General features: G+C 40.8%; 1 protein-coding gene across 1 annotated transcript in view; it reads left to right on the top strand.

Annotated features, from left to right (window-relative positions):
• Positions 1-21,113, top strand: part of THSD4 (thrombospondin, type I, domain containing 4) — an 868,930-nt gene that overhangs the window by 145,335 nt on the left and 702,482 nt on the right. Inside the window, exon 4 of the mRNA XM_006888339.1 lies at positions 15,221-15,668. Within this exon, the coding sequence (XP_006888401.1) occupies positions 15,221-15,668 (448 nt within the window). The remainder of the gene's footprint in view (positions 1-15,220; positions 15,669-21,113) is intronic.

Below are 21,113 nucleotides of genomic sequence, written 5' to 3'. Positions count from 1 at the left end.
ACGGTATCTCTATTTGCAACTTTTTGAGAAAGCGCCATACTGCTTTCCACAGTGGTTGCACTATTTTACAGTCCCACCAACAGTGAATAAGTGTTCTAGTCTCTCCACAACATCGCCAGCATTTGTTGCTTGCTGTTCTGTTAAATTTTGCTATTCTTACTGGGGTGAGATGATATCTCATAGTTGTCTTGATTTGCATCTCTATAAGACCATTATTGTAAAAGCAGAAAGATAACCAGTGAGCATCATCACTTCTATCGTATAAAAGGAGCAGGTTAGACAGTGAAGAAAGCACATATTCAAGGGTGCAACAATGAATGAATGGAATTCCAAAATCTCTGTAGATGTTCATTGAAATGAAAAATAAACAAACTAAATTAATAAAAAGAAAAACAAAAACAAAAGCACATATTGGAGAAGATAGATGCCAAGGAACCGAGAAGATTGGTTCTTCCCCTGGATCTTCTGCCCAGAGTCAAAAAAGAGAAAGACAGACACAGAGAGAGAGAGAGAGAGAGACACCTTCCCTTATAGCTGGAGCTCTGAGCTCAGACTTCTAGACACTTACACAATGAGAAAATAAAATCTATGATCTTGAAAGTGTTATGAATTGACTTGTGGCACTTGTGCTACAGCAGTGGTAGGTGCCTACCATAGTGTGGACTTAGGGGAAGCTGATGAGAACTGCCGCCTGTGTTGGGCCCGGAAGACTGCACAGATGCAGAATTAAACCAGAGGCCAAGCCCATGGCCATTGAGTGGTTTCTGACTTACAGTGACCCCTTAGGACAGGGTAGAGCTGCTCACAGGGTTTCCCAGGCTGTAAGTACTTACAAAAATACACTGCTTTACGTTTCTTCCTGCAGAGCAGCTGGTGAGCTCAGACTGCCAACTTTTTGGTTGGCAGCCAAATTCTTTAATCACTGTGCTTCCAGAGCTCGTTTTGATAGGTAGAATAGAATTGCAGGGAGGGTCCTTGGAAAATGGTCAGTGATCTTGGGAATTTTAGTGTTGAGGGACAGGAGATGGGAGAGGCAGATGAAATTGGAACTTAATCTGGGAGGATTAACTCAGACCCAAGAATGAAGGCCATAACATGACTTCACACCTAATGTGACTTAGCACACATTAAATTTTATTTGCAACTTTATTTTCTATGCAGAGATGAGCCATTAAGGACTTTAACGTATAAGGTAATGACCAGGGCTGTGCTTAGAAAGGTGAATCTAGTGGGGAGGGAAGATGGAAGGTGTGAGTTCGTGACCTGGGTACCGGATGGATGGGGGTACTGTTTGCCCAGCTGGATATACACACCCCAGTGTTTGTCATCAGCAAGGATATTGGATCGGAGGTCATAGAAAGATGGCTGACAAGCTTCCATCGAGGCATGAGGCTGATGATGGATGGTCTTTGTTGCTGTTATGTGCTGTTGAGTTTTATTCTGACTAATTGCCACCTTGTCCTATAGGTTTCTTTAAGGTGCAGAAGAGGACAGGGTTCAGATTTGTTGTTCACGGGGGAACATGCTGTGAGTCACAGTCAAATTAGTGGCACCTAACAAGAGCTACAATGATCTTGAAGGGAGCAGATTGCCAGCTGTTTCTCCTGTGGAGCTACTGGATGGGTTCAAAGCACTGTCCTTTCTCTTACTGAGATATTAATCATCAGGACTCCTTGATAATGATCTTAGCTGATTTAAAAAAATCTTTCTGGGAATGTACAGTTTTTCTGTTATTGACAATGGTATTTCATGAAACTATTTTCCCTGTGACTATTTCTTTCGCCCACATTGGAATTTTCATTCTCTGCCTCTTTATAAATGGGCAAGTCCAATTGAAATCTCTGTGTTATTAATTATTGAGGCCAGTCGGCCTCGGTTCTTCTTTGTGATGTTGTTGAATCAGCTGATGCAGGAGATTTCTTTCTGATGATCCTTCCTGCATCCAAAAATAGTTACATTTTCTAAAATTTCATATAGAGGCAGTTTCTTTAGTTTTTTAAAATCCACATGAAATTTTTTTTTATATTGAAAGCCTGTACACAAGACCAAAAAAAAAGTCTTTAAAAATGTTAGTACACAATAGCAGCAGTGACAAATGTGTCTGCCTCAACTCCACCCTCTGGGCTATTATGCTTTCCAGAGGAAATCATTGTCTGAAGTTTCTTTTTTTAAACATTTTTTAAAATTTTTATTATTTTTGTGTGAGTGTACCGTCAAACCAGATCTGACTGGTACAGGAGGAGATTGTCCCTCCTTCCCCGGCAGAGCATCTGGTGGATTCGAACCATGCGCCTCTGGGATTGTAGTTGCAGCTCCTTGCCACTAGGCCACCAGAGCTCCCCTTGAAGTTTCATTTTTATCCTCTCAGAAATGTAGTCAGCATATACTTACATGTTCACATACAGGATATATTTCCACCTTGTTTCTTTTTTAAAAACACAATGTGTTTTTTTTGTTAGATCCTCAACTCTGTGGAACCCTACACACAGCGCCCCCAGCAGCTCTGTCCTTTCCCTGCACCCCCTCTGCCATCATGTCTGAGCCAATGTTCCATCATGGTCCTTGGGATTCTTAGCAGCTGAGCTTTGGAAGTAACTTGGCAGAACTTTCTTCCTAGCTCCTCTTAATCTAGATTTTGACATTCTGCTTAAACCTGCTCAGCATCGTGGCAGATGACACTCAAGCCCCCCCACTGACATGAGGTGCATTCATGGGAGGTAATATTCCCCCATGGGCCCAGTGATGTCTACAAACACAAGTGGAGTCACATACATCTCATTTTAGTGTCTTCACATTTTACCTAATCTTATCATATATCTTACGATCTTAATATGTATGCATCTGCCTCATTCTTTTAAACAGCTTCACGTCAACCCAACCCCAAACCAAGTACCATGGAATTGATTAATGACCCTGTTGGACAGAGAACTGCCTGCATGGTTTCTGTAAATCTTTACAGAAACAGGCTGCTTTGTTTTTTTCCCCAGGAGTGGCTAGAAGATTTGAGCCCCCAATCATTCAGTTAGCAGCTCGGTACTCAGCCTAGCATGTCACCAGGACTCCTTAATAGATTAAATCACACGCATGCACACGTACACACACACTCCCACACACTCAAAGTGCCTCTGGATTGATCCTGGCTATCATGGTGACCCTTCCTTCATCAGGTTTCTGAGGCTGTGAATCTTCTAGAAGGAAACAGTTCATCTTTTGCTGAGGCGCTGATGGTGGATTTATGCGACCAGCATTTTGGTTAGCCAACTAGTGTAACACACTGCACCACCATGTCAAAGTACTCTCAAATGCTTGTATATCCTGCAATTTAACTTATTCCAGGTTTAAGGAATTCTAGTGACACAATGGAGAAATGTAATCCAAAAGTTGATTTGAACCCCTCAGAGGAGAGAGATGAGACAATCGATTGCTGTCAAGATTTGCAGCCTGGGAAGCTCGATGGGGCAGTTCTGCTTTGTTCTGTGGGTTTGCTAGGAATAAAATATAGTAAATGGCAGCAGATTATTTGTTATTTAAGGACGTTAGGTTGTATTCCAGGCATGTAATTTACAATTATCAGACTTAGCTTGATGCATGTGACTTTGTTTCTGCTTCTACAGGAAACCTTGTGAGACAGAGTTTCACAAATTTGCCTCTAAAGAGAGCCCTGGTTGCACTTCCACTAAGATAGAGTTGTTTGTTCTTTTTTTGCAGTCCAAAGGATCTTCAGCATTCTTTTTCAACAACACAGTTCATAGGAATCAATTCTCCTGTCATCTGTAATAATTGTCCAGCTCTCAGATGCATAGGAAGTGACTGAACCATGGCCTGAATCAGGTGCACCTTAGTTCTCAAATGGAAATCATTGCTCATCAGTAGAGGCAGAGAGAGAGACAGAGAAATGCTCTGGTTAGTCCCAGTCAGGACTATTTGTACTGTCTCTCAATTTCCACAAAGTCTTAGTGAGCATTCTGAACCCTTATCTCTGTGTAAGTTTCATGAAGAGTAATGGTTAACTATTTGGCTGCCAATCAAAAGGTCAGTGGTTCAAACCCACTCTCAGCTCCACAGATAGAAAGACCTGATTGTCTATGTCTGTAAACATTATCATCTAGAATAGCCTACAGGACACTGCTCTTCTTCTTTTTTTTTTTTAGGACACTGCTCTTCTATCCTGAGATCTCTGTGAGTTGGAATCAGCTTGAGGAAACACAATTCCTACTCCCCAGTTGTGGATTTTTTTTTCATTTTCTTTTGTTTTTAATGTTTTTAACACTGTCTTTTAAAGATACATTTGGTCATATTAACAGATTTTGGGGGGAAAAAGTGTTTTCTTATTGTAATTGTACTTCACCTTTCTGACATTTTCAAAATGCCACATCAATGGAAATGTTCGGTTTCCTTCATAGAAGAAAAGGAGAGGGAAAACATTTTGGAAACAACTGAAATGATAACTCTCTGAAGTGATACATATAGCCTGCCTGCATGTGTAAGGGGCAGTCTGGGATACTTTGTTTTCTACTCCCTCAATCTTGACTTCAGTGTTAAGACTAGCCAGATAAGTTTACCCCAAAACGTTAGCCTGGCAAGAGTTTAATTTGATATATAATGAGAGTTCTGGATCTGATGTGGTTTGTGTGGCCATTATTCATTAGATATAAAAAAACCTCTATAAGATCTTAAGTGTTTCTTCTGTGCATCCTGTGCCAGCTGTCTTGCATAATTAAATAACTTTCCATCTTACAAGTCTCTATCCCATCTTTCTTGGGGAAGAATATTATTTCTACTTAGCTTGCAACTTCACTTGGTTGCATGGCTTCAAGGAGCATACCTCTGTATCTCTTTCAAATTTATTTATTTATTTTTATACTAGTTTATTTACAACATTTGAATACATTGTTTTCAAGAACAGATTCTTCTAATTTCCCTCACCCCTCCACCCATCAAATTGTACAACTCCATGATTAATTCCCCCTCCCCCTGCACACCCTCAAATTTATTTTTCTTGGCAGATATACAACCATGCTCATAATATCTATATGTGAAAGAGTTTATAATTTGTAATTTCTACATGTATAGTATATTGACGCTATTTGCCTACAGTGTGTCCCCATTCATTCTTTACTTGTATTATTTCCTCACTATTAATTTAGACCCTGTGTCCTGTAGAATGCTCATCTGTTTTATATTTACTCTTGTCAGTTAGAATACACGCATATAAAAATTCTTTATAAGAGCTCTATGCTCAATGCAAACTTTATTTATTAATTAAGTCAAACTGTTGTCTAATTATGATTTCATGAGATAGTTTTGGTTCAAAGTTTAAAGATACTTTCTGGACAGTAGATTCAGTTGTTTTCCCAGTCTTAATGAATCCAGGAAATCTGAGTCCCTGTAAATTTGAAGTTCTGTTCCTTCATTTCCCACCTTTTAATCAGGATTCATCTATTGGGTCCTTGACTCGACTTCTGACAATGGTACCAGGGCACCAGCCATTTCTTCTGGCCTCATGTCAAATGAAATAATTCAAGGAGACAATTAGACCTGTAGTCTGCTTTCTTCTTTAATTCCTAGATCTCCTTCCTCTGATATTCTAGATGATTAGAACCTAGTTGTAGAGACTATACCTTTCTTAGGAAGCTCTAGTGGTGTAGTGCATTAAGAGTTGTACTGCAAACCCAAAGGTAAGTGGGTCAAGTCCACCACCTGCTCCTCAGGAGAAAGATGGGCAGTCTCCTCTGGTATGAGTTAGAGAAAACCTGCTTGGAGGATCAGCGGTGAGTCAGTTCCAACTTGATGGCCAGAACAATAACCTTTCTTACTGTGGTAAACTCCAGAACCTCCCAAACAATGCAGGAAGCCTCTCAATTGATCTCATTGCCATGTGTTGTTGTTATGTGCCATCAAGTTGCCTGCAACTCCTAGTAACCCTATCTTCAACAGCTTTGAACCCTTCCCCATCTTGAGAAGTCTCACTGTCTCTGACACACTTAGCCTCATTACTGCAGTTACTGTGTCAATCCATCTCATCTGGAGTCCTTCTCTTGTGCTGTCCCTCTACCCTTCCAAACATGATGCCCTTCTCTTGGCCATGTGCCCAAAGTATGTGACATGGAGCTTCAAGATCCTTGCCTCTGAGGAAGAACTTGGTTTCACCCTCTTCAAGACAGACCTGTTTTTTCTCTTGGCAGTCCTTGCTATGTCCAATACTCTTCTCCAGCTCCACAACTCAAAGGCATCGATTCTTCTTCTATCATTCTTAGTTATTGTCCAACTTTCTGATGCATAAGCAAGTAATTGCAAAGACCATGGCCTAATGCTCTTTAGCACTTTGTAGAGTTCCTTGACAGCAGATTTCCCCAATGCAATGGTGCCAAGATTGTTGATTGTGAAGCCAAGCAAGCAAAAATTATAAACAATCTCAATGCCTTCTGAATCTATCATGGTGCTGTCAGTTGACCCAGTGGTCAACTGAGAATCTTGGTCTTCTTGATGTTAGGCTTCAGTCTATATTGAAGACTACAGTCTTTGAACTTCTCAGCAAATATTTCATGTCCTCCTCAGTTTCGGCAAGCAAGGTTGTGTCGTCTGCATAATGTACCTTGTTGATGAGTCTTCCTCCACTACTGCTATATTCCTCCTCATAAAGTCCAGCCTCCCAAATGATCTATTCTACATAAAGATTGAAAAGATATAGAAACAGGATGCATCCCCACTCATTTCCTGATTTTGAACCATGCAGTATTTCCTTGTTCTGTTCTTTTTTGTTGTTGTTTTAACATGATATTTATAATTTTATGGTATTACTTTATTCATTCATTAGATAAACACTGATGACATGTTATCTGCTGTACCACAGAAATGCATGTGTGTGCTTTACATTATCTGATTATTTTCTTTTTTAAAAAAATAAATTTTAATGAACTTTTACAGAGATTCTGGATTTCCATTTATTCACTGTTGCACTTTTCTCCCTGCTCACCCCTCCCCTGCAGTTCACTCCTTTTTTTGAAAAGAAAAAAAGGAAAAATTCCTTCATTGATGTACAATCCCCCATCCCCTGCTTCCTGGTCCAATTATAGGTTTCGCATGAACATAATCAAGTGTTCTGGGATTCCCATTCTTCTCAAGGTTATCCACAGTGTGTTGTGATCCACACAGACAAATACCTTTGCAAAGTTAATGAAACACAGATAAACATTCCTCTGGTACCCTCTGCTTTCATCCAAGATCCCTCTGACATTGGCTATGATGTCCCTAGAGCCATAGCCTCTTCTAAACTCAGCTTGTATTTCTGGTGGTTCTCTGTCAATGTACTGTTCCAGTCATTTTTTGGATAATCTTCAGCAAGATTTTCCTTACTTATAGTATTAGTGATATTGTTAGATAATTTCTACACTTTGTTGGGCTACCTTTTTTTTCTGGAATGGGAATAAATATCAATCTCTTCCAGTCAGTTGGCCAGGTAATTGTCCTTCTGATTTCTTGGCACAATTTGGTGAACACATCCAGGGCAGCACCTGTGTGCTGAAATAAGTCAGTTGGTATGCCATTAATTCGTGGGGGCCTATTTTTTGCTAATTCCTTTAGAACAGCTTGGACTTCCTCCTTCCATCACCACTGCCTCTTGATCATATGTTGTTTCATGAAATTCTTCTGTTTCAGCCAATTCCTTTTGGTACAGTGATTCATTGTACTCATTCCATCTTCTTTTAATGCTTCCTGCGTCAGGCTGGAATTTGTTCCTCAGTTCCTTCAGCTTAAGAAATGCTGAGTGAATTTAGTCCTTTTCATTTTCCACCTCCAGCTCTTTGCACATTTCATTATAATACTTTGTTCTCCTGAGCTGCCTTTTGAAATCTTCTCTTCAGCTTCTTAACTTCTTGATTTCTTTCTCTTGTTCTCAGCGCTCTAGTGCAATATTCATAGTCTCTTCTGACATCACAGTCTTTTCTTCCCTCCTCTGTCTAATGACCTTTTGCATTATTCATGGATGTTATTCTTGATATCCTCCCACAGCTCATCTCGTCTTTACTCATTAGTGTTCAAGAGATGTGTTTCTGAGATGGTCTTTAAATTCAGTTGAGATAGATTCAAGGTCAAATTTTGATTCTTATGAGTTTGATTTAACCTTCTTTAGCTTTAATTTAAACTTGCCTATCAGCAGTTGTTGGTCTGTTCCTCAATCAGCACTTGGCCTGCTTTTCACAGCTGAAATTGAGCTTCTCCAAAGATTCCTTCCACAGATACACAATCATATATATATGTATATATATGCACATATATATATGATTGTATATATGTATATGATTATATATATATTTTTTAACTATATATATGTGATTTTATATATATATTTTTCCCCCCACAGTTTCTACTTTGGGGTTTCAGTGACACTGAACTGAGCTGTCCTTAACTTGGGCACTCTGGCTTCAACTCCTGTGGTCAGTCCAGCAGGTCTCAGGGGCCACTGCTCTGTTGAATGTTGGGGGCCTACGTGTGGTTAATGTTAGCACAGCTGAGTCAGGTGGGGCCTCTCACAGAGACTTGACTGGGTTCTTAAGGGAAACAAAAGGGAAATAAACATGGACAGTATAAGAAAAACAAATCATCTAGCTTCTGCTGGGCAAGCATGTCATTCTGTCCATTTCACTCTATACCAGAAACTAAGAGATGAGGCGGGACATCACCTTTAATTGCTGGCTGCTGACAGCCCTTGACTCTGACAGGCAAACATTGGACACATGTGACTTGTTAATTCTTCCTCCGGAGGAAAAAGACAGATTTGCAAGCCCCTGATAGGTTTTTGCTTCCTTTTCCAAGGTCCTGTTCCTTTCCAGGTGTGATACTGGGAATGACCTCACTCAGTAGGTGCGATTTTTATTCCTATGCAGAGGGAAGTAATAGAATATAATATTTCATATAATAATAGTTGTTCTTTTTCTGTACCCTGGGGTCAGAATGACCGACAGCTGAGCCTCCAGTGACTTTTCACAGGCAGTAAATTAATTGTATGGGAGAAGGTTGCCCATCTTTCTTCAGCAGAGGACCTGGTGGATTTGAACCATGTGCCTTTGGGTTGGCAGGGCTGTTCTTTAGCACTAAGCCATTAGAATTCTCCATTATAGTAGAAATTAACAAATGCGATAATAGGAAGAGGATTCCGCTTTTTAACAGGAGACATTTGAGCTGTTTCTTCATTTGTTATTTCTGATTTTCCAATAGTCACTTACTGAGTACAGATCATGTTACAGAGCCCTGGAGGTGCGTCAGTAACTGCTCAACTACCTGAAAGAAGAACAGGCAGTGCAAACCCACCCAGCAGTCTGGTTCCCATAAAAATTTGGCAGTTTACCCCATAAAGGTTGTTGTTATTATTATTGTTGGGTGCTGTCACGTTAGGTACAATCCATAGCAACGCTATGAATAAACAGATGGGAATCTTGCCCTGTCCTGTGCCGTACTCATGATCCGCGCCCATGGCTACACTCACTGTGACAGACAGCTCATCTCGATGGGGGTCTTCCAGGATATCCAGCACCAGTATCACCTGGAAGCTTGTAATAAATGTGGAGTTGGAAGCCCCCTCCTCCCCACTGAATCAGAAGTTGCAATTTTTTTTTAAATAAGAGTTTTATTTTATACTAGTTTACTCACTAAGTTCATATACATTATTTTTTACAACGGATCATTCCCATTTCCTTAACTTTTCTCTCTCCACCCATCAAATTATGTGACCCTATGATTAATCACTCCTCCACCCCGCCCATCCTCATGCCTCTGCTCCCACCTTCTTCCCCCCCTTGGGTCCTCATATACGTTCTACAATAATGGTCTCATACAGTATTTGTCTTTATGCGACTGAGTTAATTCACTTAGCATAATACTCTCCACTCCCTCCCAAGTTAGGTAGTAATTTACAAAATCATTGTTCCTGCGCGCTGCGTAGTATTTCATCGTGTGAATGTTGCATAATTTCTCAATCCATTCGATTGTGGTTGGACATTTGGGCTGTTTCCATGTTCTTGCGATAGAGAATAACAGAAGCTACATTTTAAGAAATATTGTGATGTATGAATGTCACAAATGAGGAGCGAGGTGTGGTCCTAGGTGTATAGGACTGATGCTCAGGAGAGGGTCTTGGGCAGGAAGCAGGAACATGAGCCTCGTCAGTGACATGTGGTGTGTGATGTCAGAAGAGAGTGCATGTCATGTGTGGAGTAGGGGAGGAGGTGGAGCAGCTCAGTCTGTGAATGATGACATTGGCTGGTCAGGATTTTATTGTCAGAGACTGGACACCATCACATATAACGAGCTCTTAGATGACAGTCCATGCATTTTAAGAGAAATGTCTTTTATATGTTTATTGACCTTTGAGAATGCTATTTTTCAGTCATCGTTATAGACAGAAAAAAGTTTCTTCAGACCCTAACAAGTAGGTCCTGAGACGAGGGACTGGGGCTTGGTGTCAGAACCCTGATGATCCTGTTCTTGTCATTGATGCAGACTGACTAGCATTTGCTTCTGCTGTCAGAAAATGTGGACAAACAGAAAAACGCATGGCCCCTCACTTCCAGTCAAGTAAACGCTGAATAAAGCTCAACAAAGGTTTGTTAAATGTTACTGAAGCAAACGATGTGAACTGCTTCCAGGTTTAAAAAAATTGTTTTTTCACTGGTTTTCATTTGATTTTTAAAGCATCTTTGTAAGTAGGTAAAGTAGTAAATATTTAGGGTTTCATTAAGAAAAAGTTTTCCTTTTAAAACAAGTATGCCTACCCAGCTTTATTGAGGTATAATTAACATACCATAAAATTGGCTGATTTAAAGGATATAATTCAATGATTTTTTTTAAATCCATATGAAGGAATCATTACCCTAGTCTAATTACAGAACATTTTTTATAATTTTCTCAAAATGAGAGCTCATGACCACTACTGATTACTCATTCCTCTATCTCTAAACCATAGGTAACCATTGATCTGCTTTCTGTCTTTATAAAATTTCCTATTTTGGACATTTCATGTATGTTGAATCATGCAATATATGGTCTTTTGTATCTAGCTTTTTTAACTCAGAAGACCCTCACTGAGATGGATTAACATGGTGACTGCAGCACGGCTCAGGGGTGTCAGAGACAGCGAGATGGTACAGGAAGGACAGGGCTCAGAACTGTTGTTTATATGGTCACTATGAGTCGTACTTGACTCAACAGCACCTAACAACAGCAACAGTGTTCTCAAGCAGTAATATTCTCACGCAGTAATGGGGTTTAGTACTTCATTCCTCTCTATGGTTGAATCATGCTTCAGCATGCACATTTACCATGTTTTGTTTATCCATTCATCAGCTGTCGAGCATTTAAGCTGTTTCCACTTTTTGACTATTATGAATAATACTGCCAAAACATTTGTAAAAGGTGGTGTGTTTTATTTGGTGTGTGTGAATGTTTTCAATTATCTTGGGTGTATACCTAGAAGTGGGTAAGTCTATGTTTAAGCTTTTGAGGAACTGCCAAACTATTTTCCATGAAGTACATGATTTTACAGTCCCATCAACAGTGTACGAGGGTTCCAACTTCACCAATACTTGTTAGTATCCATCTTTTGGATTATGGCCATTCTTATGGGTGTAAAGAAGTCACATTATTTTTATACATTTAAAAAAAAAACCTCTGAGAGCACATTATATGCCAAAGTTCATAGAACTAGTAAATGGCTAATCTGCAACTTTTAAAAACAAACCCTTGTATAGAACATTCTTGCTGCCAATCATTGCTTGAATCCTGTATTTGTATTACTATTTTTAATTTTTTTTTACATTGGTTGCTTACAAAGTTAATCCTATCTATTGTCTTTCACACTGTTCTTCATTCATAGTGTATTTCATGTCCCACAATTATTTCTATGCATTATTGTTTGTTGCTATTAAGTGCCATCAAGTCACTTGAGACTCATAGCGACCCTATGTACTGTAGCCCTATATCCTGCTCTATCCTGTGCCAATCATTGTCTCTGACACACCTACCTCCATTACCCCAGTCACTGTATCGCTCCATCTCATCGAGGGTCTTCCTCTCTTGCACTGTCCCTCCACCTCTTAAGCATGATGTCCCTCTTCAAATACTGGTCCTTCCTTGCAACATGTCTAAAGTATGTCAGATGAAGCGTCAGAATCCTTGCCTCCAAGGAGCAGCTTGATTTCATCCTCTATGTTTTATAAAATTAATCACCATTGAACCATGGCCATTCCGTATAAGAGAAGTTACAGAAAAATCTTTACTTATAAATTCGGATTGCTGTGATATTTTCAGTTGCTTCATATTCATATGAAAGTTGATTAGGAAAGGCTGAAGGAGAACTATAGTGTTGGGGAGGAACATTGGCTATCCCATAGACTTCCAAAGAACAAACAAATCTGTGTTGGAAGAAGTGCAGGCATTTGCTCCTTTTAGAGGAAAGATGGTGAAACCTAGTCTCACATACTTTGGGCATGTTATCAGAAGGGACCAGTGCTTGGAAAAGGACATCATCTTGGGAAAGTCAAGGATCAAGGAAGGTGAGCCCATTATTACTGTTATTACATCAGTTCATCTTTATTGAGTCCTCCTCTACTTCCCTGACCCTCCCTTTCCCCTTACGTTCCAAGTACTGGCCCCTTCTGATAACATAGTCAAAATATGTGACATGAAGCCTCACTGTCCTTGCTTATGAGGAACTCCTGGCTACCCTTCTTTTGATTTATTCATGTTTTTGTTGTCCATGATATATTTAGGACTTCCATTTTAAAATATCACAGTTATTTTTCTCCTCTAAATAGAATACGGGTTTATGTGGAAGGTTCAACCTTTTCAAAACGTCTCCATTCTGTCTTATTAATTTGTCCTTCAACATGATTGGCTTGTGGGCCAACAGTATCAGCATCCCCTGGGAGCTTGTAAAGGCAGCCTCTCAGGCTTTGCTGCAGATTCCCTGCATCAGAATCTCCATTCCAATGAGATCCTCAGGTGGGTCGTGAGCAGATTCAGGGGTGAGAAGCACCATTCCATGTGTCTTCATTTTGCTGTTACCATCAGTATAAGAACTTTTGGTGAGTTATTCAGTTTTACACACACACACACACACACACACACACACACACACACACACACACAGAAATTCTTTCCTTCAGTTTTGTATGATGTCATTAATTTTACCTGGCCTGCCTAACACAAGAAGGAAAAAAGTAAAGACTAACTTCTTAATTGCATCTCTTAAAGCAGCTTGCTGGATCCCCCATCATTAATAGAGTCCCAGGCATTGCCAAGATTAATTGAAAAATGCCTAAAGGCAAGATAAATGCTTCAGCGTGGCTTAATTCACAACCCTATCAGCTAAAAGTGAAGGTGCAATTAGTGATAAAGATGTTAATAATTAGTTGTGGTCTGTTAAATTTTACTTTCAGTGGTTATGTAGAGTGAAGAAAGAATTTCCGCATCGGGGCAGAAATCAATGTTTCACCTTGATTGCTATTTTAATGTGCTTATTTTAATGGGGCCATCCTGTAGGAACCTTTAGGCATGTTTCCAGTTTTGAGTAAATGTAGAATTAATTATTATGGAAGCATATAATTTTAGAGCTGGAGCGACCTTGGCAGTCATTTAATCCAGTCGAGTCATTTCACAAAGAAGTGAGAGTTAGATGACTTACTTAAACCCTTCCACAGAGTATTGGAACCTGTACTTTCCATCTTTCAGACCAATGATGGTGAAACCTTCTCAGATCACCCAGGACAGAAGTCATTCCTCTCACTTCAGAATTCCCAGTGCTTGCTACTTGTATTACTGACACTGCCCTTACCCTGCTTTTTATTTTTGTTCTAGTTTTCAGTTGTAAGGCTGGGACCTTGAGAACCATGTATGATTCAGTTTCGTACTTCTTCCCCTTTCCGAGCTCTGAATTTTGCAAATAGTAGTTGCCTGATAAATTTGCCTGCAATGGTGTGCCAGAGGTGGCTAATAGTTGCTTGTAGGAGCAAATTGTCTTCACGTTAAAACCGAAACTCACCGCCATTCCATCCGTTCCGATTCAGGTCATCCCTCTATCAGGCTTCAGAGGCTGTCCGTCTTTACTGGAGCAGACTGCCTGTCTTTCTCCTGTGGTGCAGTTGGTGGATCTGAACTGCCAACCTCCTGGAGAGTCCTCTGTGGGTTGAGGTTGATCATTTACTCATTGCTCAGTATAGGCGACCTGAGGAGAGAAGGAACCATTATTCGACCCCCTAATCACCTGCGACTGGACAGCACTTAACAACAACAACAACAATCTTTGCAGAGATTCAATTTCACCCACTGCATGTCAGGCAGACCTTCTAGATAAAGGATTTGGTAGTTCTGCCAATTTCCATGTGCCTGAAAAAAACTTTGGGGGCTTAAAAGATGTGGTATTATGGTCTGAAATATCAAGCACCTTTGAGTGAGAGAAATAATTTTTATTATCAGGGAAAAAAGTGAGTAGGAAAGGTATGATGGTTGCACTTGCAACCCTAGAGTACAATTACATTTCTTTAAGATCCTCTGTGGTTCAGTATGACCTACAGAAATACCCAAACTCCTCCTGGCTTAGTGGTAAGGAGTGGGGTTGCCAATACAAAGGTATGTGATTCGAATTCTCTAGCTGCTCCATGGGAGAAACATGGACATTCTCCTCTGGTGTGATTTACTGCATCTGAAAACCCACTGGAGGGTCAGCTATAGGTTGGTTCCAACTTGACGGTACACAATAATAGCTAGTGGCCAAGTAGTAAGGAGTTGTGCTGCCAACCCAAAGATGAGTGGTTTGAATCTATCATCTGCCTTATGGGAGAAAGATAGGCAATCTTCTCCCCATGTGATTTACAGCCTCAGAAAAGCCACTCGAGGGCCCGCTATTAGTTGGTTCTGATCTGACAGCACATAACAGCAACAACAGCAGCCCTAACCTCAGAGCTGTGTACTGACCTTTCCTTCCTTCTGTGACTTTTCTCATCACTGCTGTCTTCTACTTGTTGATCCCCACCTTACTGTCACTGTCCAGCCTCGGTGTCTTTACCCACAATGCTCCCGTCTCCTGGAATGCCGTTCCTTTGACTCTCGTTTGTACCACCAGCTCTTTCAATAGCTTCCACTCCTATCCAGTCCCCTCTATCAAAGGGTGGGCCTTCATCTGAAAAGTGGAATGACTCTGTTCATCTCTCTTCCCACCCCACAGGAGCAGAAGCCGAGGTCCCATCGGTCCTGGCAAGTATGGCTACGGGAAGGCCCCCTATATCCTACCATTGCAAACGGACACTGGCCACATGCCACAGAGACTTCGGAGACAGAGGCCTTCACCTCGACATTCCAGGTCTCAGGGAGCATCCAGTCCTAGACATGGGTACAGGCCCCCAACCCACCAGGCACCTCAGCATGGCTCTCTGTACCAAAGCGACCATGACCCTCTCTCTGGACGGCAAGCCTCAGAGGCCTCCATCTACCAGCTGCCCTTGACCCATGACCAAGGCTTCCCTGCGTCCTCGAGTCTCTTCCACATGCCGGAAACAAGCAGTAGCCATGGTGTGGGGACCCCCAGAGCTGCCCAGAGCTTCTCCCAGCCCTCCCGGTCCACTGCAATCGCCTGCATTGGGGCCTACAGACAGTATAAGCTGTGCAACACCAACGTGAGTACACACTGCCTTTGCTTCCACTGAGGCTCCCTCTGCTCTTCTGTTAATTAATAGGAAGCCCCTACAGCAAAAGGCATGATTTGGGGTGGGAGAGCATACGAATGCACCTTCATTTCTTCCCTTTGATTTGATCTCCAAATAATTTACCTCTTTATGTCTTATAAAGTTACTGGTTTATTAAATTATGTTTTGCTTCCCTAATTGCATATTGATAATCACTTAATAGTTAGCTAAACAGATGCTTCCCTGGATGTGCTTACTAAGTTGTGCCAGGAAATCTGGAGGACAGCCAGCTGGCCAACTGACTAGAAGAGATCGATATTTGTTCCCATTCCAAAGAAAGGTGACTCAACAGAGTGTGGAAATTATCAAACAATATCACTGATATAACATGCAAGCAAGATTCTGCTGAAAATTATCCAAAAACATTTGGAACAATATGTCAACAGAGAACTGCCAGATGTGTAGGCTGGATTTAGAAGAAGTCATAGTACTAGGGATATTATAGCTAATATTAGATGGATCTTGGAAGAAAGCAGAAAATACCAGAAGAATGTCTATCTGTGCTTCATTGACTATGCAAAGGCTTTTGACTGTGTGGATCACAACAAGCTGTGGCTGACTCTGAGGAGAATGGGAATTTGATTGTGCTAATGTGAAACGTATACTTGGACCAAGAGGTAGTTGTCAGAACAGAGGAGGGAGACACTGGATGGTTCAAAACCAAGAAAGGGGTCCATCAAGGATGTATTTTGTCTCCAGACCTTTTCAATCTGTATGCAGAACATATTATCCAAGACACTAGGCTGTACAAGGAGGAATGTGGCATCAGGATTGGTGGAAGAATCATCAACAACCTGCGTTATGCAGATGACACAACCCTGCTTGCTGAAACTGAGGAGGACTTGAAGCACTTGCTGCAGAAGGTTAAGAACTGCAGCCTTCAATATGGATTGAAGCTCAACATCAAGAAAACAAAAGATTCTCACCATTGGGCCAATTGGCAGTATCAGTATGGATGGTGAAGAGATTGAGATAGTTAACAGTTTTAGATTACTTGGTTCCACAGTTAACACTCTTGGTAACAGCAGCCAGGAAATCAGGAGACAAATTGCATTGGGAAAGTCAGCTGTGAGGGACCTCTCAAGAGTACTGAAGAGCAACGATGTCAGCTGGAGACTAAGGTGCTCCTGATTCAGGCTATAGTCTTTGCAATTACATGCTATGCATCAGTGAGTTGGACAGTGAATAGGGATGATAGAAAGAGAATTGAGAAGAGTGTTGAATATACCATGGACTGCTAGGAGAACAAACAGGTTTGTCCTGGAGAGGATGAAGCCAGAATGCTCCTCAGAGTCAAGGATTCTGAAGCTTCGTCTGACATACTTTGGGCATGTTGCAAGGAGGGACTGGTCCTTGGAGAGGGACATCATGTTTGGAAGAGTGGAGGGACGGTGCAGGAGAGCAAAACCCTCGATGAGATGGATCGATTCTGTGACTGGAGTGGTGAGAATGAGTGTGTTTGAGATGGCAAGGTTGGCACAGGATAGAACGGCATTTAGAGTTCTTGTACATAGGGTCGCTATGAGTCACAAGCGACTCAATGGCATATAACAACAAACAACAATTATTGTATGAAGAATGACTGTGCAAATTTTAAGTGATTTCTATCCCAAGAAGGGAGTTCTGGTAGCTCTAGTGAGTAAGGAGCTGTGCTGCCAAACAAATGGCAGATCATTTGCTCTGAGGGAAAAACATGGGTGGTATGTATTCTTCTGTGAGATTTAGAGCTTCTGAAAACCTGCTAGAGAGTGAGCTATGAACTCCTACTCAATGACTGTTGTTATTGGTATGTGCCATTGAGTTGCCTGTGACTCATAGGGACCCTGTGTAATAGCTCTGAACCTGGCCCTATCCTGAGCCAGTCTCACTGTCTCTGACACCCTAACCTCATTACCCCAGTTACTGTGTCATTCCATCTCATCTGCGGTCTTCCTCTTCTGTACTGTGCCTCCATCCTTCCAAGAATGATGCCCTTCTCCAAGGACTGGTCCCTCCTGGCCACATGATCAAAGTATGTGAGACAGAGCTTCAAAATCTTTGTCTCCAAGGGGCAGTCTGATTTCACCCTCTCCAGGACAAACTTGTGTGTTCTCTTGGCAGTCCATGGTTTGTTCAGTACTCTACTCCAGCAGCATAACTCAAAGGCATCGATTATTCACTGTCCAGCTTTCTGGTGCATAGCATTGCAAAGACCATGGCCAGAATCAGGTACATCTTACTCTCTAGACCGACTTTACTGCTCTTTACCACTTTGGAAAGGTCTCTGACAGAAGATTTCGCCCATGCAATTAATATTTTTATTTTTCTGGGTGCTGGTGCCAAAAGTGTTGATTGTGGAGCCAAGGAAACGGAAATTCTTAACAACTTCAATCTCTTCTCCATCTATCATGTTGCTCCTAATTGGCTCACTGGTGTCTTTGTCTTCCTGATGTTGAGCTTCAATCCATATTGAAGACTACAGTCCTTGACCTTCTGCAGTAAGCCTTTCTGGTCCTCCTCAATTTGGGCAAGCAAGGTTGTGTCATCTTCATAATGCAGGTGTTGACAAGTCTTCCTCCAATCCTGATGCCACATTTCTCCTCATAAAGTCTAGCCTCCCAAAGTATTTGTTGTGCATATGAGCTGAAAAGATATGGATATAGACATTCCTCTGGTACTCTCTGCTTTTAGACAAGATCCTTCTGACATTGGCAATGATACACCTAGTGCCATGGGCCACCAGAGCTTTTCAACTCAATGGTAGTAAACTGAATTTTTGTTGGATTGTTGATCGGTTGTGCCAAGGAGGTGGGACTTTGAGGGACTTGACTAGCATAAGTTCTATCCAGTAAGGTTCTTGGAGGTCCCCAGTTATTCCACTCATAAGCCCTGTAGGTATTGTATTGTAAAGAAGTTTGATATCCTAAGAGAGCTGGGACAGTTAGGATGACAGAGGATACTTGGAGGTCTCTTGGAAGGAATTAATTTTCTTTTAAAATATTTTGTTATATTATACCCAAGAAAACATACATACGTCACTTCAACAATTTGTCCATGTTTTGTTCAATGCCATCGACTACATTCTTCAAGTTGTGGCAACTTGTTTGACAATCTTTTTCAAATGTCACCATCATCAACATAAGCTCATCGCCTTTCTAAGTTTCTCCTCTATTTTAATTGCTGTCATCAGTTTGATCCCATATATATATAAATCTTTAAGAGTATATTGCTTAATGCCGTCATTTGCTTGGGGTTTTATTTTGGTTTGTTTTGTTATAAAATACAACTGTTGGTTGGTTCAGAGATCACTGCAAGGAATAATATTCAGTTCAAGGTTAAACGATTTCCTCAGGGTCGTAGTTTCAAGGGGTCATCTGGCCAGTGACTCCAGAAAGTCTGGGTTTGGGCACTGCTTGTTTTCTGAATGATAGGAGCATACTCAATATTTTTAGAACTGGTAATGGCTGCATACCCACTTTGGATATTAGTTCAATAAATATTTACTGATTAAATCTTGATGGCTTTAATAATAGCTCCCATTATTTAAAACCCAGCAAACCAGGCCCTGCTCTTAGCACTTTTCTTTCAGTTAATCCTCTCCTCAACCCAATGAGCCTTCATTTTCTGGGTGTGAAGGCAGGTTACACAATGGTCTAAAGAATCCAATGTGTGAGTGGCAGAAAAATTATCAGTATAAACTACACAAAGTGACCACATCTATTTTTTTAAAAATATCAGTTTAAAGACTGTATACAAAAGAGACAGGAATATGGGAGTGTTCAAAGGCTAAATTTCTGTATTGCCATACTTTTCATTAATAATTTAATCTGCCCTAATACTCAGTTATTGGGTAACGGGACAGCTGTTACATATTAGCATCAATTTCCTCATTAAAAATATATTTCCTGCTATAGAGTCCTTAGAAATGACTTAATTTGTGATTTTTAATGATTCTTTCTGAATGCTTGGATTGCTTTTTAACTTGTCCTTGCACTGACAGAGCTTAGAAATTATTAATTGTTATAAATCAGTGATTTTTCTGGGGCTGTTAATAACCAGTCCACCAGGAAGTCTTACTGAACATCGCTGCTGGTTGTGTAACGAGCTAGAGTCCATGGAAGATTAGTGAGACCAGTGTGATTATCTACATCATAAACTTGTTAGGATCAAATGAGGTGATGTTATGAAAGGGGTGTGTAGTGGAAAAGGAGCCGATCACTGCAAGGAATCACTTGTATTCAATATCACATGTCATCCTGCTCTCATGGGTCTTTTGCTGTCCTTTGAAAACTATTTGATTTCTAAGGTAGAATAAATGTTTTCATTGACTGGGAAGTCACTTTGTTTTGAAGACTAAATTGAAACATACAGAAAATGGGGAAAGGGTGTTGGCATAAATGCAGAGCTGGCATCTCCTTAGCATTTCTTTAACCCACATTTTGTAATCACTGCTTTTGCCAGATCTGCTTTACCAAGAGCAGGAATGTGTCTCTCCACATAGGAGCTCTGATTTTTCTGGGTACTGACTGCACCATTGAGGATATTGAATTGCAAGGAATCTTAAAAAATTCTTACCAATTCATGGCATCTGTCAGCATACTGGAAGTAGGCAAAGCAAAGTCTTAAATCCAAGACAAAGAAGTAAATGTTGACAAAGGATTGTGCAGGTTCAATTTCCTTCTCTTCATGGAAATGTTTTGTACAGTACCCTCCCTGGTCTACTCTGTCTCAAGTTCATATTCCATTTACTCTTGTTTAGAGAAGGCATTCCTTAAAAGTCCCAAGGCAATGTATCTTCCTTGTATAATCCCATAGCTTCTGGTAACTTGTACCACACCTCATGAACACTTTAAAACTCTGTGTTGGGGATCTCCAAGGATACTTCTAGTTCAGTGATTTGCTGAAAAGATTACCAGAAATCAGCATTTAATCATTTTCACGTCTATCATCTCTCCCAGGGGAAAGATACAAATCATCCTTAGCAAAGGGCAAAGGTGCATGGAGTGAAGTCCAGGTAAAACCAGATATAAGCTTCCTAGAGTCTCCCTCTCTACAAAGAGATGGCTGGATTCTTTCCACAATAAATTATCATGAATTCTTGCCAAACTTGGGGAAGTTCATTATAAGCTCAATGTCCAAGGGGTTTGAAGAGGACTGGCGTATTCAATATTCTAGTCTTAGTCTCTTTCTTAGCTTGGTCATTATGTTGTTGTTATGTGTCTGAGTTGAGACTGACTCATAGGTGACCATCTAGCAAGCTTTCAGAGGTAGTAAATCACACAGGAGTTGACTGCCCATATTTCTCCCATGGAGCAGCTGGTGGACTCAGACCACATATGGTTGGGTTCATGGTGCAGTTTCTTACCACTAGGCCCTCAGAATTTCCCCCCACATGGT

The sequence above is a fragment of the Elephantulus edwardii genome, unplaced genomic scaffold, assembly GCF_000299155.1.
Source record: "Elephantulus edwardii isolate Elephantulus edwardi_28Jun2011 unplaced genomic scaffold, EleEdw1.0 scaffold00066, whole genome shotgun sequence".
Classification (NCBI taxonomy): Eukaryota; Metazoa; Chordata; class Mammalia; order Macroscelidea; family Macroscelididae; genus Elephantulus; species Elephantulus edwardii.
Note: the sequence above shows the minus strand (reverse complement) of the source record. Positions and strands in the feature narration are given on the sequence as shown.